The sequence below is a fragment of the Stomoxys calcitrans genome, chromosome 1, assembly GCF_963082655.1.
Source record: "Stomoxys calcitrans chromosome 1, idStoCalc2.1, whole genome shotgun sequence".
In the NCBI taxonomy this organism is placed as follows: domain Eukaryota; kingdom Metazoa; phylum Arthropoda; class Insecta; order Diptera; family Muscidae; genus Stomoxys; species Stomoxys calcitrans.
In genome coordinates, this window is record NC_081552.1 from 197,677,965 (window position 1) to 197,702,672 (window position 24,708).

At 41.3% G+C, this 24,708-nt stretch overlaps 1 protein-coding gene across 1 annotated transcript in view; it reads right to left on the minus strand.

The window, feature by feature from the left end:
- Positions 1-18,516: 18,516 nt before the first annotated feature.
- Positions 18,517-24,708, minus strand: part of LOC106091488 (uncharacterized) — a 297,696-nt gene continuing 291,504 nt past the window's right edge. Inside the window, exon 5 of the mRNA XM_059369614.1 lies at positions 18,517-18,967. Within this exon, the coding sequence (XP_059225597.1) occupies positions 18,684-18,967 (284 nt within the window). The 3' untranslated portion in view covers positions 18,517-18,683. The remainder of the gene's footprint in view (positions 18,968-24,708) is intronic.

Below are 24,708 nucleotides of genomic sequence, written 5' to 3' on the forward strand. Positions count from 1 at the left end.
CCTCCGTTGTCCTGCTCTCACTCCCATGTCGTCTAACGTTTCAGGACATGGGTTTTTGAGAGAAACTATTTCACCTTCGCGGGGTCATTAACCCTATCGACCTGTTCGGAGAAAAGCTTCCAGGAGAGATGTTTTGCCGCTTTGATAATCTTATTGTATTCCTTGAGCCGTGTATAATACACATCCGAATAAACTTCCGCGTTTTTACGAGGTGCTCTGTTAAAAAGCTTGCGTAGCTCTTTCCAATATTGCGAGTCTCCCCGGTGGAGTCAGGGGTTTCCTTGGGCTGATTTCCTTTCCCGAAAGGAACAAATATCTTCGAAAAACCCCACCAGTGCAGTCGTAATCCAGTTGACTCTGAGATCTTTCAAGGGTGAGAGATTGAAGGTCGTTGTCTACGCGGACGATATTGTCATCATGTTCGTTGGCCGTTACCCCTCTACTGTTACGGACCGCGTTCATGAAGCTTTGAGGAAGCTGTCCGCATGGGCGAGGGCCATCGAGTTTGGCATAAATCTCAGAAAACCTGAACTGGTCCTTTCACCAAGAGAAGTAAGCTGGGTGTTTCTCAGGGACCGGTTTTAGATGGGATGGAGCCACTGCTCCTTTCGGAAGTCTAATACTTGGGTGTGAGTCTTGATAACATATTAAGTTGGAGAAAAAACCTCGAGCAAAGGATCAAAAAGGGATTGAAAGGTCACGCTCTACGCTTTCCGCACTGGATGTTTACGGCGGTCGTTCGGCCAATTCTCACCCATGATTGTCTGGTGTAGGGCAAAGCTCTGGACAGTACCCTGTGCCCTTCGCAGGATAATCGGGAGTGTACAGGGTTTCGCAGCAGTGCTAATCTCTTGGGCAAGACGAAGTGCCCAGCGAGAGGTTGAATGTCATTCTCCATCTTATGCCTTTGCACATAAATGTTGAGGGTGTGGTGATAAAGATCGCCATCAGACTGAGGGAGTCAAATACATGGCGGTCCTCTTACTCAGGCCATCGTTCTGCTCTGCTGGGAGATGGTGTTGCCGCATGACGTCTTGCTGTATGCTTGTATTATTTACTATGGGAGTGCTTCCTTGTTGATGGCCTGGAAGTCATTTGCCCGAGAAGGGATCTCTGGCTTGGGGGTACCCCGCCCGGGACCCTCTGTATGCACATATGGTTCTAAATTGGATAGGCGCACTGGAGCAGCAGTCTTCATTGTCATCCTTGGAATTAAGGAGTCTAACAGACTTCTGGATGGGTGCAGTGTTTTACAGACGGTGGTCTTCGCGATCCTGAACGCACTGAAGACGATGTTTCTGCGGGAGAGGCGGCCCGATCAGACCATCACGATATACCTGGAAAGTCAGGTGGCGCTGAAGGCTCTGGCGTCGGTCCGCGTAAGCTCGAAACTGGTTAGAAGATGCAAAGAGCTTCTTCGAGCCATTGGAAAGGCTATCAGGCTTTGGGTTCTGACTGGATCATATACTTGACAGCGAGGCCGAGTACGATCCTTTGGACCTAAGGTGAGTCGGCTTGTAACCGAGGTTTCTAATCGCGTGTGCTCCAATCGAACCTAGCGTAATGTCTCGTATACTCCTCATTCAATCTAATCTTGCCTAATCCTTTCAATCTAACTTAGCCATATCCAAAATTCGCCCAACTTTGAAAAGTGTTATGATGCTATACCAGAGGCCACTGTAGCGCTGAGTGCAGCATGTTCGCCTATGACGCTGAACGCCTGAGTACGAATCCTGGCGGGAACATGAGAAAATATTTATCCCCTCCTAATGCTTGCGACATTTGTGCGGAACGCCGTTCAGACTCGGCTATGAAAAGGAGGGCCCTTATCTGAGAAGTTTGCCTTTTTCTTTAATGGAATGTTCATGATCAAATTTGCGTTTGCATTGCATTGCATGATGGTTAGGGTGGGGCGATTAGTATGGAAGGAAAAAAAAACCTTCCCGGTTCTAATTCTTGGGATAGTACTGAGCAAAAGAGTCCACTAGACCTTGCGTTTATGGTGAAAATTGAGCTTCCAGATTCTCACTTGCAGTTTTTGTTCAGACTTTTGTCACTATTTTATACGTTACACCATTGAGGGTATACAAATTTTGTCATTCCGTTTGTAACATATCGAAATACGGATCTGAGATCCAACAAACTATATATGTATTCTTGATCGTCTTCACATTGTAGATCGATTTGGCCCTGTTCGTCCGTCTGTCCCTCCCTCCGTCCGTCTATCGAAAGTACGCTAACTTTCGAAGGAATAAAGCTAGGTGCTTGAAATTTTGTACGAATACTTCCTATATGTGTGAATCGGGTGGGATTGCAAATGGGGTATATAGCTCTATGTTTTAATATAGCTGCCATATAAGCCGATCCTGGATCTTGACTTCATTGAGCTTTTAGAAGGCGCATTTCTTGGCCGATTTGGCTGAAATTAAAATAAAATGCACCAGGTGTTCTATTTTAGCTTCCAAAAACTGTGCCAAGTATGGTTCAAATCCATACATAGCCTGATATAGTTCCCATATAAACCGATCTAGGATCTTGACTTTATGAGCCGCTAGAGGGCGCAATTATTATCCGATTTGGCTAAAATTTTGCACCAGGGATTTTATTTGGACTTCCAAGAACTGCGCCAAAGTATGATTGAAATTGGTTCATAACCTGATATAGCTCCTATATAAACCGATTTCGGATCTTGACTTCTTCAACCGCTAGAGGGCGCAATTAATATCCGATTGGGCTGAAATTATGTATGAAATGTTCTGTTTTGACTTCCAACAACTGCGCCAAGTATGGTTCAAATCGGTTTATAACCAGATATGGCTCCCATATAAACCGATTTCGGATCTTGACTTCTTGAGCCGCTAGAGGGAGCAATTATTATGCGATTCGGCTGAAATTTTGAACCAGGTATTTTATTTTAACTTCCAAAAACAGCGCCAAGTATGGTTCAAATCGGTTCATAACCTAATATAGCTCCCATATAAACCGATTTCGGATCATGACTTCTTAAGCATCCAGAGGGCGCAATTATTATACGATATGCCTAAAAATTTGCATCAATTATTTTATTTCGACTTCCAATAACTGCGACAAGTATGGTTCAAATCCGTTCATAACCTAAGGTAGCTCCCACATAAACCGATTTCGGATCTTGACTTCTTGAGCCGCTAGAGGGCTCAATTATTATCCGATTGGGCTGAAATTATCCATGAAGTGTTTTGTTTTGACTTCCAACAACTGCGCCAAGTATGGTTCAAATCGGTTTATAACCAGATCTAGCTTCCATATAAACCGATTTTGGATCTTGATTTCTTGAGCCTCTTGGGGGCGCAATTATTATCCGATGTAGGTAAAATTTTGCTCGAAGTGTTTTGGTTTGACCATTAACAACTGTGATTAGTATTGTTTAAATCGGTACATCACCTAATATAGCTCCCGTATTAACCGTTCTCGGATCTTGACTTTTTGAGCCACTAGAGGGCGCAATTATTCTCCGATTTGGCTAAAATTTTGCGCCACGTATTTTATTTCGACTTTCAACATTTGCGCCAAGTATGGTTCAAATCGGTTCATAACCTGATATACCTCCCATATAAACTGATTTTGGATTTTGTCTTCATGAGCCGCTAGAGGGCGCAATTCTTATCCGATTTTGGTTCGATCGTCAATAACTGTGCTAAGTATACTCTACATAGGTTCATAACCAGATATAGATCCCTTATAAACCGATCTCTCAGCCGCTAGAGGGCGCAATTTTTTTTTTTCCAATTAGGCTGCAATTTTGCCTGAGGTCGTTTGTTTTGACTTTCAACAACTGTGCTAGCTCCCATATAAACCACTTTCCCGATTTTACTTCTTGAGCCATGGTAAGGCGCAATTCTTATCCGATTTGGCTGAAATTTTGACTTTCACTTTTACTTTTCTCTTCTAACAGCCAGATTTAGTAAGGCGCCAATCGCTTCTTAACTTGGTATAGCTAAAATAGCATAGCATATCTTATCATTTATCTTTTGTTTGCCTATAAAGAGATATCGGGCAAAGAATTTGACAATGCGGAGGGTTTATAGCACACTTTTACTTGTTTCTCCATATTCTGCTCTTTCTCTTCTACTTTCTTGTAGGGTGAACACAATGGACATTAGGTCTCCGAGTGGAGCGGCTAGTAACCGAAGTTCGCCCCACTTTGAAAAGTGTATTGATGGTATACCATAATTTTTTTTCGAGGTTTTCTTAAATTTTGAGGTCTTACTGCTACTAGAAAGTCCAATAAACATTATTAGTGCTCAGTTCTTGGAAATGAACAAGACCATACATTTTTTTGCACCAAAACACTCTGGCAGGAATTGGTGCTCACCACAATGGCAGCATTGCCAATGTTGCATAGAAAACCCAAATACCCTTGGTATAGAGCAAATTCTCTTAACTGTAGAGCCATACAAAGCAGCTAAAGTAGGATTTCGACATAACTACCCTTCGAATACCTAATGCAATGTTTTGGGCATTCAAATTACCCCAATTTAATACACTTTTAAGTCGTTTGTGGACGAACGCTAATTTAGTGTACAATCTTGCGTTTTTCCATAAGGTTAATCCTTTTGTGGAGTCGGATGGCCAGTGAAATGTTGCTTTATTTTATGCTGCTGGTTTCTTCAATGCAAACTCCCTGCCTCAAGTTTCGCATGAGTAATTTGTATATATTTCGGAATTTCTTTTGTTTTGCTGTTTCCTTTTATTGTGCTCCTTCGTCGTTCGTTCGGAGGCTTGCTAACTCGCTCACTGCTCTTTTCGCCTGTAAATGGCTGGGCATTAAGGAAATTAAAGCTATTAAAGCGTATAATTAATGCGCGAACCTTTTCTTTCAGTGATTTGGAGTGGTACATTTTCGCATTGTTTCTGTTGCTCGCTTAATGGCAGGCGAAAATGTCTGCTTTGTATAATTTTTATGCTAATGTATATCTCTCTTATGATCCTTCGTTGACTTGGGCCAACACCGATGTAATTATGGGAGATGGACTTCAAACTGAAGATAATTGAAATGCATAATGCCATCAAAGAGAGTTTGTAAAGAAAAAAACTTTACTTTTGATTTGATGATTTTCACACAAAATCTCGTTAATTACTTAAATGGTTTCGCAAATAATGTTGTTGATCAGCATAAAAATATTTACGAGATTGACAGCAAGTTTGATGTTTTAACAGGAAATTGGGTAAAAAAGGCTTTAAATTGCACCGGACTAAAATTTAATCTATCCACCCATCATATAATTTCGGGGAATTTTTGTTGACGTTGGCGGTAGGTTAGGTAAGAGTGTCAGTCCTTTACAGACTCACTTTGACAATTTTAAGTCCATTGTGATACCACAGTAGCGAAAGACCAAGGCGCTCTGGTGGTAATCGATCCCACGACCCTGCACTGGTAATCCAGGCACGCTACCAACTCGGCTACCGGGGCGCTCAATTAGGTGAGATTGGTTTTTAACTCGAAGGTGGGGAAACTAAGTCGATCACTCTCTGCTCAGCCTTTCGTCCTTCGTGTTAACATAAACGAGGACTTTCGAAAAGAATGGGGTGCAAATCGTTGCCTATCCGAACAACTTCGGCATGATGGTGGATGGCCGATTCCAAGCTACTAAAGGGTGATTTTTTTGAGGTTAGGATTTTCATGCATTAGTATTTGACAGATCACGTGGGATTTCAGACATGGTGTCAAAGAGAAAGATGCTCAGTATGCTTTGACATTTCATCATGAATAGACTTACTAACGAGCAACGCTTGCAAATCATTGAATTTTATTACCAAAATCAGTGTTCGGTTCGAAATGTGTTCATTCACCGTAACGTTGCGTCCAACAGCATCTTTGAAAAAATACGGTCCAATGATTCCACCAGCGTACAAACCACACCAAACAGTGCATTTTTCGGGATGCATGGGCAGTTCTTGAACGGCTTCTGGTTGCTCTTCACTCCAAATGCGGCAATTTTGCTTATTTACGTAGCCATTCAACCAGAAATGAGCCTCATCGCTGAACAAAATTTGTCAAAATTTGAACACATTTCGAGTCGAACACTGATTTTGGTAATAAAATTCAATGATTTGCAAGCGTTGCTCGTTAGTAAGTCTATTCATGATGAAATGTCAAAGCATACTGAGCATCTTTCTCTTTGACACCATGTCTGAAATCCCACGTGATCTGTCAAATACTAATGCATGAAAATCCTAACCTCAAAAAAATCACCCTTTATTTCATCTCTCTCGCAGAGGCCAAAGGCCTTGGCATAAATGCCAAAAAAAAGTCTGAGCTGGTGATTTTCACCAGAAGCCGAATGCTAGGTGTTTTAAGAGGACCTGTTGATTATATGCGTCTGTTTCCAGTGGAACGGCAGATGTAGAGCCCCGGAGTAGGCTTAGAAAGACCTAAAAGCTGCGGTAGTGATATCAGGACGTAGCATGCTGTGTGCTACTGAGCTCTAGCCGACAAACGACTGGTAGGCAGGGGATTTTTAACGAAGACACCTGGTTCGAGCCTTAAGCACAAGGCCGAAGCTATTTCATCTTTGCATGCCTATAATTTAAACTGTGTCTGTTTTTAATGGAGCGGCAGATGTACAGCCCCGGAGTAGGCTAAGAAAGACCTAAAAGCTGCGGTGGTGATATCAGGACGTAGCCTGCTGTGTGCTACTGAGCTCTAGCCGACAAACGACTGGTAGGCAGGGGATTTCTAATGAAGACCCTTGGTTCGAATTTTAAGGACGAGGCCTATCCTAATTTATCTTCACATGCTTACAAATTAACTAAGCCATATACCTTCTCCGCCAAACCAGTACGCTTTTCATGAGGTTGCAATAATAAAAAACGTATCGCTCTCATTTTTATTGAGCGGCTTGGTGTGATGGATCCTAAAACACTCACGATAAGGAGAGAATTTCCCATAATTGGGTTCGGAGATTCGCTGCACAGCCTACCCCAAAGACTACTCATCTAGATCGGAAACGGCTGCGGTCATTTGGAAGGCATCCCTTGCCTAAAAGAACTTGGGCGAGAAATTGTAATATGAGTCCAAGAACCTTTGCTAATGTCAGCTTGGTGATGGTAAAAACCGACAAGTGTAGAGAACAGGGCTGCATTCCTAGGAACAATTGGATTGTCATCTGTATGCTCTGATTACCTTGCGGTATTGCCAGGACCTCCTTGGTGAGATCAGGCCAGGCGCAGCACTGGATTTAGCCAAGAAGAGAGATATTCCTTGCCGAACACTTGTCTGAGGAACTATCGACCCCATCTCTAAAGTTTGGCGGATTGCAGGAGACTGAAAATCCTCCTGCCGTGATCAAAACAGTAGGGAAAGACGTCGAAGCGGGCCCCGACAAGCCATGTGTAGGTGGGTCATCTGGTGGGATTGGTCTCAAGGTGTGCGCCAGGGAGCAAGGACTGAATTCAAAAGATAATTCGACAACGGTGAACAATAGTAATATGAGAACCTTTGCTAATGTCGCTAACCACAGCTTGTAGAAGAACAACACTGCATGCCAAGGAACAATTGGAGTGACAAAGACAATGGTCTGTCATCTGTATACTCAGATGTCCCCACGGAATTGCCTGGGTTATCGGGGCCGATATCGACTATATCTTTAAAATCTGGCACATTGCAGGAGACTTAAAACATGAGGAAAAGGGGATTGGGCTCAAGGTGTGCGCGAGCGGGGAAGGATCAAATCAAAAGGTACTTTGAGAGCAGCAGCTAATGAAGCATCTAGGAGGGAATCATCCACACCGCAAGTAACCAGAGTCTTGAGGGTGAATTCTTGGGAGGATGAACTGCTGGCGGACTCAGAAGTCGAGTCTAACGCAACCAGGGCTGCAGAGTCGGGGTTTGCGGTCGACGTCGAGCAATTTTCCCAGAGTCAAAGTCGAAAAAATTATCTCGACTCTGGACAAAGTACAGTTGGACCTCGATTATCGGGGAACCGATTATCCAGTAACCTCAATTATTTGGGATGGAATAGGTATTTTTGTATTTTTATATCCACCATCATAGGATGGGGGTATACTAATCTAGTCATTCCGTTTGTAACACCTCGAAATATTCATATAAGACCCCATAAAGTATATATACTCTTGATCGTCTCGACATTCTGAGTCGATCTAGCCATGTCCATCTGTCGAAATTACAAATCTATTTGAGAGTAGATTTCGAATATTATATTAAAAATTGTGTCCAAGTATAATGGGGCCGGCCAAGTCTCCAAAGAGGTGTCGCTCAGCGGCACGCCGTTCGGACTTGGCTATGAGAAGGAGGTTCCTTATCATTGAGCTTAAAAACTTGAATCGGACTGCACTCATTGATATGTGAGAAGTTTGCCCCTGTTCCTTAGTGAAATGTTCATGGGCAAAATTTGTAATTTGCAATTTGCAAAGGCCACTCGTCATCCTTCTTCACTTTGACCCAGATCGGTCCAGATATGAATATAGCTGCCATATAGACCCATCTCTCGATGTAAGGTTTTTGGCCCGTAAGAGGCGAATTTATTATCCGATATCGCCGTAATTTCTGGCAGAGAGTTCTGTTAGGCCTTTCGACATTCCTTTGTTTTGTGGCCCAGATCGGTTCACATTTGGATATAGCTGCCATATAGACCGATCTCTCGATCTAAGATTTTGGGCCCTAAATGGTGCATTTATTATCCTATGTCGCCAAAATTTGGGACAGAGAGTTGTGTTGGGACCTTCGACATCCCTCTTCAATTTAGCCCGGATCGGTTCAGATTTGGATATAGCTGCCATATAGACCGATCTCTCGATGTAAGGGTTTGGGCCCATAAAAGGCGCATTAATCGTCTGATGTCGCCGAAATTCAGGACAGTGAGTTGCGTTAGGACCTTCGACATCCCTCTTTAATTTGGCGCAGATCGGTTCATATTTGGATATAGCTGCCATATAGACCGATCTCTCGATGTAAGATTTTGGGCCCATAAAAGGCGCATTTAGTGTTTGTTTTCGCCGAAATTTGGGACAGTGAATTGTATTAAGCTCTTCGACATTTTTCTGCAATTTGACAGGGATCGGTTCAGATTTGGATATAGCTGCTATATAGACCGATTTTTCGATTTAAGGTCTTGGGCCCATAAATGGCGCATTTATTGTCCGATTTCGCCGAAATTTGGGACAGTGTTCTTCTGTTAAACCCTTAACCATCCCCTTTTATTTTGGTCCAGATCGGTCCATATTTGGATATAGCTGCCATATAGACCGATCTCTCGATATAAAGTTTTAGGCCCATATTTTGTCTGATGTCGCCGAAATTTGGTACAGTGATTTGTGTTAGGCCACTCGACATTCTTCTTCAATTTGGTCCCGATCGGTCCAGATTTGGCTATAGCTGCCATACAGACCGATCTCTCGATTTAAAGCTTGGGTCCCATAAAAGGCACATTTATTGTCTGATGTCGCCGAAATTTGGGACAGTGAGTTGTATTAGGCTCTTCGACATTTTTCGGTCCAGTTTAGGATATAGTTGTCATATAGACCGATATCTCGATTTAATGTCTTGGCCCCTTAAAAGACGCATTTATAATCCGATTTCACTGAAATTTGACACAGTGACTTATGATAGGCTTTTCGACATTCGTGCCGTATATGGTTCAGTTCGGTCTATATTTGGATATACCTACCAAAAAGACGACTTGTACTTATTAGGCCACTCAATGTCCGTGCCGAATTTGGTCCAAATCGGACCATATTTCGATATAGCTGCTATGGGGGCATTAATTATGCATTTTTCATCGGTTTATGGCGAAAAGTGGTTTACAAATATACCCAAGGTGGTGGGTATCCAAAGTTCGGCCTAGCCGCACTTACTTGTTTTGTAATGATGTGGGGTGACGACAGTATACATTATTTTTATGAATGGATTCATAGGCAATGAAAATGACATTCAAACAGTTCTCTGGTCGCAACCGACTGCGGAGTTGGAGTCGTGAAATCTTCCCGGAGACGGAGTCTAGAAAAACCTGCTGGACTCTGGAGCACCGGTCAGTAATATTGGGTTGCCCAAAAAGTAATTGCGGATTTTTTAAAAGAAAGTAAATTCATTTTAAATAAAACTTATAATGAACTTTAATCAAATATACTTTTTTTACACTTTTTTTCTAAAGTTAGCTAAAAGTAACAGCTGATAACTGACAGAAGAAAGAATGCAATTACAGAGTCACAAGCTGTGAAAAAATTTGTCAACGCCGACTATATGAAAAATCCGCAATTACTTTGTGGGCAACCCAATATTACCCAATACACTAAATACCTAAAATGAAGGGATTAATAGTTGTGGGAATATTTAGAAATATGTCCGGACGGGTAAACTTTCATGTGTTTTCTCTCTTTGCCCTTTCTTCATAACCTGTGTAGTATTTCCTATTAATTGTTGATGTGTTCCATAGTGTTATGGTAACTGTTAAGTATAACTGCTACATATAACAATAACTAAATATAACGGTTTACAATGTCTTAACTCTCTTGGTTGTGTATGCTATAAATCTCACACCTCACAATGGCAATTGTAATAACAATTAAATATTATGGATTTTTATACCCTCCACCATAGGACGGGGGTATACTAATTTGGTCATTCTGTTTGTAACTACTCGAAATATTCCTCTGAGACCCCATAAAGCATATATATTCTTGATCGTCGCGAAATTTTATGTCGATCTAGCCATGTCCGTCCGTCTGTCCTTCGGTCCGTCTGTCCGTCCGTCTGTCTGTCGAAAACACGCTAACTTTCGAAGGAGTAAGGCTAGCCACTTGAAGTTTTGCACAAATACTTCTTTTTAGTGTAGGTCGCTTGGGATTGTAAATGGGCCATATCGGTCCATGTTTTGATATAGCTGCCATATAAACCGATCTTGTGTCTTGACTTCTTGAGCTTCTAGAGGGCGCAATTCTTATCCGATTGGAATGAAATTTTGCATGACGTCTTTTGTTATGATATCCAGCAACTGTGCCAAGTATGGTTCAAATCGGTTCATAACCTCATATAGCTGCCATATAAACCGATCTTGGGTGTTGACTTTTTGAGCCTCTAGAGGGCGCAATTCTTATCTGATTGGAATAAAATTTCGCACGACATGTTTCGCTATGACTTGCGACAACTGTGCAAAGTTAGGATCAAATCGGTCAATAACCTGATATAGCTGCTATATAAACCGATCTTGAATCGTGACTTCTTTAGCCACTAGATGGCGCAATTCTTATCCGATTTGAAAGAAATTTTGCACGAAGTATTTTGTTATGATATCCAACAACTGTGCCAAGTATGGTTCTAGTCGATCCATAACTTGATATAGCTATCATATAAACCGATCTGGAGACTTGACTTCTTGAGCCTCTAGAGGCCGCAATTCCCATCCGATTTGGCAGAAATGTTACGTGACGCATTTTATTATGATTTTCAACAACTGCGTCAAATAAGGTTCATATCGGTTCATAACCTGTTATAGCTGCCATATAAACCGATCTGGGATCTTGACTTCTTGAGCCTCTAGAGGGCGCAATTCCCATCCGAATTGAACTCGACAAATGCGATCCATGGTGGAGGATATATAAGATTCGGCCCGGCCGAACTTAGCACGCTTTTATTTGTTTATTTTCTTTCAAGTGTTTTAGAAATTCTCTCAGTTTTATGAAAATATTAGAAAAACATTGCGTCTCTCTAACTTTTCTAATGGTTTCTCCATTTGCTTAAACTCTTTCATTTTGTAGTTAGATGATAGTAGTTAGGACACCACAAGTGTAGTATTAATAAAAGTAGCACCATATATATATAACATACATATTTGTTTAATAAATTTTATTGCATAGAATTGTTAATTAGAATTGAGTTTAAACTAGTTTAAGGACCATTATTCCTAACTAAATATATTTCATAGCTTAACATAAGAGTTACATTAACAATAAACATTTTCATAAATGTATTCAGCTTAAATTTATGTAAAAATTTAATAGAAAAAAATAATAGTAATAATCTTGAACAATCATTGATACAATTAACGTACAATATAAAAATCTCAGTATTGTTATTACTTGGTAAAATATATACATTTTGCATACTTAGTGTATAGCTACAACAAGCATTACATTTTCCACCATTCATCGCCGGAGGACACGTATCATAGTTATTTAATGCGAACAGCAGAGCACAAATGAATTTAATTTATCCGCAGAACATCTACTTTACCATGAAGTTTCTAATGGAATTGTAATGGAAGAAGAAATTATCGCAAATTAATTGCAATTTCTCAGTTTGCATTTTAATTCGTGTTTGCCTCAAGCATTCCGCAAATTCAATTAGTTTGCTCCTTTAGCAGGCAAAAAGAGAATACAGCGAAAAAAAAAAGGAAGAGGGGCAAACTTCTTACATATCAATGAGTGCAGTCCGATTCAAGTTTAAGCTGGCAATGATATGGGACCTCCTTTTCATAGCCGAGTCTGAACGGCGTGCCGCAGTGCGACAACTCTTTGGAGAGAAGTATTTACATGGCATAGTACCTCACAAATGTCGCCAGCATTAGGAGGGGAAAACCACCGCTGAAATTTTTTCTGATAGTCTCGCCAGGATTCGAACCCAGGCGTTCAGCGTCATAGGCGGACATGCTAACCTCTGCGCTACGGTGGCCTTCAACAATACAAGTGCCTTTGCCTTAACAATTTAAGTGCCTTTATCTGAATCCCATCTGATCTTTATTGGTGTTCGAATTTAAGTTTGGATGTAAGGTGTACTCCATTCTTAAAATACTTTATTTCAGCCCGATATTCTCATGATATCTGATTTAGGGGTGTTTTCGGGGCTGAGGTGGTCCCCCAGACACTTGGCCCTGAAAAAATATCAGCATCGTGCTCTTCTCTCAAAGACCATTTATTTTAACCCCATATTGCCATTGGTTTAGGGGAGTTTACATGATGAGGCGTCCCCCAAACACATGGCCTCAAAATAGGTTAACAAATTCGTTTTCTAATCTCAAATACCTTGCATTTGAGCCACATATTGGCATGGTCGAAAAAATTTTACCCTTTGGGTGGTGTTTTGGGAAAGGGGTGATGCCCTAAACACATGGTCCTACATTTGGTTATCAAATTCGTATTCTACTCCCAAATGCCTTTATGTGAGCGCCATATTGCGAGGGTCAGTAAAAAATTGCTGTTTGTGGGGTATTTTGGGAAAGGGGAAGACCCCCCCCCCAGCAGAAAATTGGTGCCGAAAGTGGGTATAAATTCTTGCTCTACACACCAATTCTTTTAATTTAAGCTCTATGCCCGATTTATGCCCCAATCAATAAGCCCGGAATATATATCAGCAACGAACTCTATTCTCATATATCTATATATATTATTTATTTGAACCCCATATTGCCATTGGCCTCAAAATTGGATATCAAATTTGTTTTCTAATCTCATTTAAACTCCTTATGGCAAAAGTCAGCAAATTTGTCCGGTTTGGGGTATTGGCCCTAAAACTATAAATATTTAGTTCCACTCTCTTCAAGACCCAAATTGTCTTGGTGAGCAAATACGTCCTATTTGGGGGTTGTTCTGGTGGTGGGACGTCCCCTAGACAGTTGGTCCCTAATGTTGATATCAAATACATGGTCTACTCCCAAATACATTTCATTTGAGCCCCATATTTACATAGTCAGCAAACATGACCGGCTTGGTGGGGTGTTTTGGGGGACGGCCACTCAGTGAGGTGGCCTTGGAAATATATATCGAATTCGTGTTCTACTTTAAATACCCTCTTATTTGAGCCTCATATTGCAATAGTCAGCAAATACTTCCTATTTGGGTGGTTTTGTGGCGGTGGCGTGGCCCCATAGACACTTTTCTCGAATATTAATACCAGATTCGTGCTTTACTTCCAAATACCTTTCATTTGAGCCCCATATTGTTATGGTCGTAAATTTGTCCCTTTTGGCGGGAGCCAGCCCCTCAAACACTTGGTCCCACATCTGGATATCAGATTCGTATTCTTCACTTAAATACCTTTTATTTAAGTCCCATCGTGCCACGGTCAGTAAATAAGTCCTGTTTGGGGGTTGTTTTGTGTAAGGTGGTCCCGTAGTCCCCCATTTGGATATTAGATTCGTATTCTAGTCGCAAAAACCTTTCTTTTGAGTTCCATATTGCTATGGTCGGTAAATATGTCCGATTTAGGGGTGTTTTGGGGGTTGGGGTGGTCCCCCCCAGCACTTGGTCCGACAATTGGATATCAGATACGTTTTCTTATCCTAAATACCTTTCATTTGAGTCCCATATTGTCGTGGTTGGTCTAATTATATGTTTGGTAGGTTTTAGGGTGGGGCAACCCCCCTAGGTACACCATCCGAAATTTGGATACCAAATTTTTATTTTTAGGACACTATATGAGAGCACACAAAATTTCGCTTAAATCGCACCACTCATCTCCGAGATCTGGCGTTTCTGAAAATTTAGGTAAGGGGGAGGGTCCGCCCCCCTTCAGATATCAAAAAATTTAGTACCCTATTTTCACCACGGGATCATTATGCACCATCAGTGAATTCAATTGAATTTCAAGAAAATTCAAGAAAATCGGTTCAGAGTCTATAAGGAACACACAAACCTACAAACAAACACAAATTGATTTTTATGTAAGAAGAAGATTTTGCTAAAGGACTTGACTATCCATTTCAAATTTTAATCGCTGAATGATTCTTATTATACCCTACACCACAACTGTGGTACAGGGTATTATAACTTAGTGCATTTGTTTGTAACACCCAAAGCGGAGAGAGATAGACCCATTGATAAGTACACCGATCGACTCAGAATCACTTTCAGATTCGATTTAGCTTTGCTCGTCCGTCCGTCCGTCTGTCCATTGAAATTTGTGTACAAACTACTGGTCGCATTTTTCATCCGATCATCTTCAAATGTGGTAGGGGCATGTTTTTCGACCTAGAGACAAAGCCTATTGAAATTGGAAAATATCGGTTCAGATTTGGATATAGCTTCCATATAATTCAATGCCAAACGAGATTTGAGAAAGGGTGAGAGCCTATTATTTGATCTCTTTAATATCCCGCTTGAGAAGTGTATTCTAGATGCAGATGTGAAAAGATATGCCACACTAGCCACAAGAGAACACATGCTACTCGCCTATGCCGACGTCATTGACATCATGGATCAGTCACCGGAAGTAGTAACTGCAGCCTTTGAAAGAATCGAACGAGAGTCAGTGAAATGGGTCTGGCAATAAATGGAGATAAGACGAGATGGATGGTTTCAACTTCCAATACGCCTTGTACAACCGATCAGATAAAGAAAATGGAGAAAGTTGGCAACCACAACTTTGAGATAGTTATCTACCGAGGCACGTCGTAACCGAAACGAATGACACCAGTTTTGATAAAGCGGAGAATAATACTGGCAAACAGATGCTACTTTGGACTAAGGAAGTTGTTTAGAAACAAGGCCACCTCTCGCAGATTACACTTTACAAGACACCGATACTACCCGTGTTATATGGTTCTGAAGCATGGGTACTTGTGAAAGCAGATGAGGCAGTGTTTGGAGTATTTGAGAGAAAGATTCTTCGTACAATATATGGACCAGTTTGCGTTAATGGAGAAAATGGGCGTCGTAGGAACCACGAGCTGTATGGGCTGTATGACGACGATATCCTAGTTATACATATCAATATACAACGGCTACGTTGGCTAGGTCATGTTGTCTAAATTGATGAAAAAGCTCCAGCAAAGAAGTCTTTTGAAGGCAAGCACGTTGGTACACGCAAACCGGGAAGACCAAAAGCCCGATGGAAAGATCAAGTGGTGGGAGACACCTCGAAACCTGGTGTCAGATATTTTAGAATGAGCACAGAAGATCGAGGCGCTTGGAACGCTATTCTACGTTCGGCTAGTGGCACAAATGTTCTGTCATAGTCAATTAAAGTAAAGTAAACAAGTAAAAGAGTGCGAAGTTCGGCCGGGCCGAATCGTATATACCCTCCACCATGGATCGCATTTGTCGAGCTCTTGCCACGGTATCTCTTTTTAGGCAAACAAAGGATAAAAGAAAAGAATTGCTATGTTATTGAAAAAATATCAAGTTATGGTTCATATCGGACCATAATTGAACTGAATATTGGAGACCATAGTAGAAGTCATTGTATAAAATTTCAGCCAATTATAGTAAGAATTGCGCACTTTAGGGGCTGAAGTAGTATAATAGGGAGATCGGTTTATAGGGTAGCTGTATTAGGCTATAAACCGATTCATGCCATATACGACACGTATTTTAAAGGTCATGAGAGAAGCCGTTGTAAAAAATTTCAGCTAAATCGGATAGGAATTGCGCCCTCTAGTGGCTCAAGAAGTCAAGACCCCAGATCGGTTTATATGGCAGCTATATCAGGTTATGGATCGATTTGAACCATTCTTAATACAGTTGTTGCAAGTCATAACAAAACACGTCGTGCAATATTTCAGCCAAATCTGATAGGAATTGCTCCCTGTAGAGGCTCAAGAAGTCAAGACCCCAGATCGGTTTATATGGCAGCTATATCAGGATATGGATCGATTTGAACCATTCTTAATACAGTTGTTGGAAGTCGTAACAAAACACGTCGTGCAAAATTTCAGCCAAATCGGATAGGAATTGCTCCCTGTAGTGGCTCAAGAAGTCAAGACCCCAGATCGGTTTATAAGGCAGCTATATCAGGTTATGGATCGATTTGAACCATTCTTAATACAGTTGTTGCAAATCATAACAAAACACGTCGTGCAATATTTCAGCCAAATCGGATAGGAATTGCTCCCTGTAAAGGCTCAAGAAGTCAAGACCCCAGATCGGTTTATATGGCAGCTATATCAGGATATGGATCGATTTGAACCATTCTTAATACAGTTGTTGCAAGTCATAACAAAACACGTCGTGCAATATTTCAGCGAAATCGGATAGGAATTGCTCCCTGTAGAGGCTCAAGAAGTCAAGACCCCAGATCGGTTTATATGGCAGCTATATCAGGTTATCGATCGATTTGAACCATTCTTAATACAGTTGTTGGAAGTTATAACAAAACACCTCATGCTAAATTCCAGATCGGTTTATTTGTCAGCGATATTAAAACGTGGAACGATATAGCCCATTTACAATCCCAACCGACCTACACTAATAAGAAGTATTTGTGCATAATTTCAAGCTGCTAGCTGTGCTCCTTCGAAAGTAAGCGTGCTTTCGACAGACAGACGGACTGACGGACAGACGGACGGACGGCCTCTATACTCTGTGGGGTCTTAGACGCATATTTCGAGGTGTTACAAACAGAACGACGAATTTAGTATACACCCATCCTATGGTGGAGGGTATAAAAATTAAGTGCTGCTGAAAATTCAGCAAGATTTTAGCTGGGTAGTTATTATTAGAGATGTAATGCGTTCAAGAATATATCTCTCAGTATCGCAAATGAATACTTCGATGCATTGCCAACGGAAGAACAAACATTATATGCTTCCTTTTCTTCGATGGTGGTTATAAATGCATGTTTGCAGTGTTTATACTCAAGATAAATTTATCATATATTAATCTTTCACAAAATGTGACCATGTTCACGATTCCGAATCATAAAGCTGCATTTTTTTTTTAACATATAAACTCTTATATATCCAAAACCAAATGATCTCTCTTTGGCCTTAAGGTTATCGCTTAAAGCTTTATGCTAAAACTTATATTACCTAAAATTTAAGCCATAAGAAACTGATTTCAATTCACCTTTTACATCACTCATAGTTATCTTGGAGGGTCAACGGTACGCCACAAGCTCTTTTCACTGGTGCCACTTCTAAGAACAACAGCTTTGAATTATCTCCTTAAGTATTCAAGGCAATGAACATGAAGGCGAACACGAACACGAACACAAACATGTTGGGTGATAATGATGTTAGCGCTTGTACTGTTCGCAGATGGCATTATGTCGACGCCGATTTCTGGGATGCTTGGATAAATGTGGCATGCATGTCAGGAGTTGCTCTTCCTGTTGTTGCGGGCTAATGCATTTAAACGCTGCACTTATTGTGTTGACCCTGTTGTTGCACTTCAACATCATCCTTGGACTGTGACACAGCATGAGTCACATACACTTGATGATCCATAGAAGAGTCATTTTGCACAACAACGACAACAGCAGGTTGTTGCAAAGTACTGCCACAGTTTATCATGGTGGCAGGAGTCGTTGGTGTCGCTGTCGTTGTCACTACGGTTGATAGGTGACTTAGCAAGTTCGGCCCTTGCTGGTGTTTCAAACTATGATGATGCTTAAACTTACATATTATACAATTTAATAGGGATGATGTAGACGATGATTTACTCAGCCATTTCTTGTGTGGATTTGGTATACACTTAGCGGCGAGCATGGCATTGTCCTCGCGGCTAAGCTGTAAGGAAGAGATTTTTTCACTACTACCCTTCTCATCATGATCATGTTCTTCGACCTCGTCTGGGTTTGTTTGTGTTTGACACTTGGTATTATCAACAATAGTCATACTATTAGTCTTATCAATTAACTGACCTATGCTAACTTCTATTTCAGCTTCATGGTTTTCCTCTACCAACATGCTGGTAGCTTCCACTTCCGGAATTGGCAGTGCCTCCGGAGTTTTTGGTAATTGCGTTTTAGCCTTTTGCTACACATTTGTTACCTGTGTGGTGGTCATTTGATTTTGATCAACCACACAACTTCTGCTGACTGCATCGCGTTTAACGCCATTCGTGGCTCCCCGGCTCACTTGTCGACCCACTCGATGTGATGCGGGCACAGCATCCTCATCTTGAGCCACTGGCAGCCATCGATCCAAGAACTTTGGTCGAAACAGCAGTGCGAATGTTGTGCGAAATTGTCGACTCATTGAGCAGTAGAGTATGAAGTTGATGCTCGAGTTGATTAAAGCCAGAATATCCATAAGATCACCTGCAAAAGAGACCATAAAGGAAGTTGGTTAATTAGATGGCATATAACAGCGAATTTAAAAACCATTAAGGCAGTTGATTATATAATACCCTACACCAACGAGTCTACGTACTACTTTCAATACAAAGAACCTATGTCTAAATCTAGTCAGACCTTAATTTTATATACCTATCGAATAGAATCTAGCAACATTTTCTGTCGATAGGATATAAAGTGAGGCTATTGTAGTCTTAAAATCGTATATCTGCTACACAGAAAAAAAGAACTCTTAAAAAAAAACCATCTACCAAATTTCTATGTGAAACTTTAGTTGTACTACAATGTAGAGCACAAAACTCCCATGCCATTCCTCACTTGCAAACCCAGGTTCGAGATCCCCGGTGTGACAAAAAAGATTTTTTTTCATTAAACCTGAGAAACGAGACAAAGCAGCGCGAGCCGAAAAACAAAAACTAAACCTCCACCACCCGAAGAAAAGCTCAAGTGTCGGCTGGATAGATGGCTTTTTGCCTTGCTTATGGATATATTGTTGTTATGTGTTGGGTTGCAAAGAGTGCCTGTCATCAACAATTTTGTGCTTTGTGTCGTTGAGATTTAACATAAATTGTTGCAGGAAAATTAACAAATTTCGTAGTCGCTTTTTCGACCAAAGTTGTTGTTTTTCAAAATTATTTTTAATTTTCCATTAACATTATCTCATATCAATGAGTGCAGTACGATCTAAGCTTAAGCTCAGCGATAAGGGGCCTCCATATTTATGTCGGGCCCAAACGGCCTGCCGCAAAGTGATACCATTTTGTAGAGAAGTTCTAACATGGCAGGATATCATACAAATGTAGAGTAAGGCGAAAACCATCTCTGAAAGTTTTCATCATGTTCGCGCCGTCAAATAAAACATCAATGCAAAATTTTAAAAAGATCTGAATAAGATTGTGGCTACTACAGCCTTAAGAGGCCCTAAGGAGGCCACCGTAGCGCAGAGTTTAGCATGTCCGCCTATGACGCTGAACTCCTGGATTCGAATCATGCCAGGAACATTAGAACATTTTTCAGCGGTGGGTATCCCCTCCTAATGCTGGCGTCATTTGTGAGGTACTTTGCTATGTAAAACAACTTCTCCACAAAGAGGTGTCGCTCAGTGGCACGCCTTTCGGAGACTCGGCTATAAAAAGGAGGTCCCTTATCATTGAGCTTAAAATTGAATTGGACAGCACTCATTGATTTGTGAGAAGTTTGCCCCAGTTCCTTGGAGGAATGATAAAGGGAAAATTTGCATTTACAGCCATATCGGATGAAAGATGTATATGTTAGCCATATCTAAATCTGGATCGATTTTGATGAAATTTTGCGCACATGTTGGGATGTTAAATCTAAACATCTCACGCAAAATTTTGTAAGGGTCGGACCAATTGAGGCTATTACAACCTTAAAAGGCCATTTATTAAAAAATTAGAAATTGTTGAGCTTTGTTTGTCTGTTCCATAATGACTCAAAAACGGCCTAAAAGATTTTCATGAAATTTTCACAATTGTAAGAGCTTACGGCCCTGGTGAAGATAGGGTACTAATTTTTTTGATACCCATAAGGGAGCGGACCCTTCCCCTTATGCCAATTTTCCGAAGCGCCAGATTTCGGTGATGGATTCACCGATTTAAGCGAAGTTTTGTATGCCAACTTATGGCATCCCAAAAACACGAAATTGGTATACAACTTTGGGGTCAAATAACCTAGGGGGACGCCCCATCCTAAAACCCAACCGAACGGACATGTTTACCGACTGGAACAAGATGGGTATCAAATGAAAGGTATTTAAGAGTAGAGTGCGAACGTGGCATAAAAATGGCACCACCTTATGGTACCCTAAAAACTCGAAATTGGTATAAAACTTTTTTGATATCCGTAAAGTGGGCGGACCCTCCCACTTATCCCAATTTTCAAAAACACCAGATTTCGCTGATGGATGCACCGATTAAAGCAAAATATTTTATGCCACCTTATGGTATCCCAATAACACAAAATTGGTATACAACTTTTGGGGCCAAATAACCTGGGGGGACGCCCCATCCCAAAAGCCACCCGAACGGACATGTTTACCGATTGGGACAAATGAAAGGTATTCAAAAGCGCGAACTTGGCATAAAAATGGCAACCTTAATGTCGGAGGGGTTCCCCGCCCCCCAAAAACAATACCCAACAAGATACTCTTACTGATTAGGGTTGAAAGGTATTTAAAAGTAGAGTACACATTTGATAAAACGAAAATGTATACTTTGTGTCTGAGGGGTCCCCCCCTCCCCCCAAAATCCCCAGCAGGACATATTTATGGGACAATATGTGGCTCAAATGAAAGGAACTTGGCGGTTAAAAAAGAATATGGTATTAAACATTAGGTCCAAGTACCAACGAGGCCGCTCCAGGTCCAAAACCGCCCAAAAGTAGAGCGATCAGGACAATATGGGACCCAAATAAAATATATTTGAGAGTAGAGTATGAAAATGATGTTAAGAATTGGGTTCATGTATCAAGGGAGCCGTCCCAAACCCAAAACGTTCCCAAAAGTACTGCCAAAAATTAAGGTGGAACGATCGGGACAATATGGGACTCAAAAGGCTTTCGGGAGTAGAATACGAATATGGTATCAAAAATTGGATCCAAGTGGGACTCAAATGAAAGATATTCGGGAGTAGAATATGAATCTGATAAATTGGATACAAGTATCTACGGAGCCGTCGCAAGCCCAAAACCATTCCAAAAGTACCGCCCAAAATCAAAGTTGACCGATCGGGACAATATGGGACTCAAATGAAAGGTATTTGAGAGTAGAGTAGAAATATGATATTAGAAATGTGGTTCAAGTACCTAGGCAGCTGTCCCAAACCCAAAACTGCCCCAAAAGAACCGTCCAAAATCAAAAGTGGTCCGATCGTACAATATGGGACTCAAATGAAAGGGTTTCGGGAGTGGAATACGAATATGGTGTCAAAAATTGGATCCAAGTACCTAGGGCGTCACCCCAAGCTCAAAACCGTCCCAAAGTGCTGCCAAAATCAAACTGAACCGATCGGGACAATATGGGACTCAAATGAAAGGTATTCGGGAGTAGAATACGAAAGTGGTGTCAAAAGTTGGATTCATGTACCGAGGGCATCGCCCCAAGAGTACCGCCCAAAAAAAAAGTGGATCCATCGGGACAATATGGGACTCAAATGAAAGGTGTTCGGCAGTAGAGCATGCATCTTATATTATAAATTGGATACAAGTATCTAGGGAGCCGTCGTAAGCCCAAAACCATCTCAAAAGTACCGCCCAAAATCAAAGTTGACTGATCGGGACATTATGGGACTCAAATGAAAGGTACACGGGAGTAGAATACGAAAATGGTGTCAAGTACCTAGGGCGCTGCCCCACGCCCAAAACCACACCAAATAGAATCAAAAGTGGACCGATCGGAAAACCATCGGGAACGCAGCACCATGGATTCTGCTAAATATTTATACAAAATAAATTTAGTTGAAGGGTATAATTTTATTCTACATACCAAACTTCTGTCAAACCAGCAAAAATTAAAGCCTATAGGAATCGAACAAGGGTGATCGAGAGACTGGTTTACATGGGAGCTATATCAAGTTCTAGAACGATATGGACCGTACTGGGCACAGTTGTTGGAAATCATAACAGAACGAAATGTGAAAACTTTTAGCCAAATCGGACAAAACGTGCGGCTACCAGGGGCTCAAGAAGTAAAATCGGGAGATCGGTTTATATGGGAGCTATGTCAAGTTATGGAACGATTTGGACCTTATTTGGCACAGTTGTTGGAAGTCATAACAAAACTTCAACAAAATCGAATGAAAACTGAGGCTTCCAGGGACTCACGAAGTCAAATCGGGAGACCGGTTTAAATGGGAGCTATATCAGGTTCTTGACCGATTTGGTTAGTAGTTGTAACAGAACACTATGGGCAAAATTTCACCCAAATCGGAAAAAAATTGCAGCTTCCAGTTGAGCAAGAATTCAAATGGGGAGATCGGGTTATATGAGAGCTATATCAGGTTCATGATCGATTTAAACCGTATTTGGCACAGTTGTTGCAAATCATAACAAAACACTATGTGCAAAAATCGGACCAAATCGGACGAAATTTGTGGCTTCCAGGGGCTCAAGAGGTCAAACCCGGAGATCGGTTTATATGGGAGCTATATCAGGTTCATGATTGGTTTGGACCGTACTTGGCACAGTTCAGCCAAATCGGCAAATAATTGCGGCTTCCAGGGGCTCAAGAAGTCGAGCCGGGTGATTGGTTTATATGGGAGCTACATCCAAAGCTGAACAGATATGGCCCATTTGCAATCCCCAACGACCTACACCACACGCAAATCGGACAACAAATGCGAACTGTACCTTGACCACAAGAAATCATGGATAGACAGACCCAGGAATAAAGCTAAATCGAATGAGGAAATGATTCTAAGCCGATTGGTATACTTTACAATGGGTCTAGATCTTGGCCTTCTTTGCATTGCAAACATATGTTTAAGGTTATAATAACCTCTATTACAGTGGTGTTGTAGGGTACAAACGGTGTGGAGTGTTCTGCCCAGTTTGTATTTTATTGGCGAGATTTTATCAACCAGTTGCCACGTCTTCACATGATGGCAAGTCCTGCCAAGTCAAAAAAGCAAAGAAAAAGTTCGGTCGAGCCGAACTTAGATATTCACCTCTATGGATACATTTCTAGGGGTTCAAGAAGTCAAATCGGGAGATCGGTTTATATGGGGGAATATCAAGTTATAGACCGATTTGGATCGTTCTTGGCACAGTTGTTAAGAGTCATAATAGAACACCTCATGCAAAATTTCAAATCCAAATCGGACAAAAATTGCGGCTTGTAAGGGCTCAAGAAGTCAAATCGGGAGATTGGTTAATATGGGAGCTATATCCAAATGTGAACCGTTTACCCATTTACAATTCCCAACGACCTACATGAATATTCAGTAACTGTGCAAAATTTCATGCAACTAGCTTTATGCGTTCGACCGCTATCGTGATATCGACTGACGGACGGACGGCTAGATCAAATCAGAATATCGAGACGATCCAGAATATATATACAGATCAATATTTCGAGGTTTTACAAACGGAATGACTAGGTTAGTATACCCCCTTCCTATGGTGGTGGGTATAATTATGCCCTTGATTTTGAATAAATTGTTGCCAGAATCCAAGATGGTGGTTTTCCAAGATTCGGCCCTACCGATCTTAGCAAGCTTTTACTTGTTACTGACTAAAAGATGCATTACGGCGGGCCTGAGATCTGTAGATCTAAAAATCTAAAGAGACAGGTCAGCAGATGAACACCTCATGGAGGTGTACTGTCTCCACTACTTTGGAATGTGGCCATTTACAGAACGTTATTGTCTCTGGAAGAAAAAGGTGTAGCAGTGGTCGGGTGTGCTGATGACGTGGTTATTGCGGTTAGGGGGAGGTTTCCCAGGACTGCTAGAGCTATACTTCGGGAAATTTTACGTGCGACAGCAAAGTGGGCTACCGAAAGTGGTCTAGGCGTAAATCCGTGTAAGACAGATACAGTTGTTTTCAGCAGCATATAAAAGTTATTTGCAGTGGCACCTGTCAACCCCAACTACCTACAGCGATATGAAGTCTCGGTGCAAAATTTCAAGCGGAAATCTTCATTCATTCGAACGCTATCGTGATTTTGACAGACGAACAGACCTACGGAC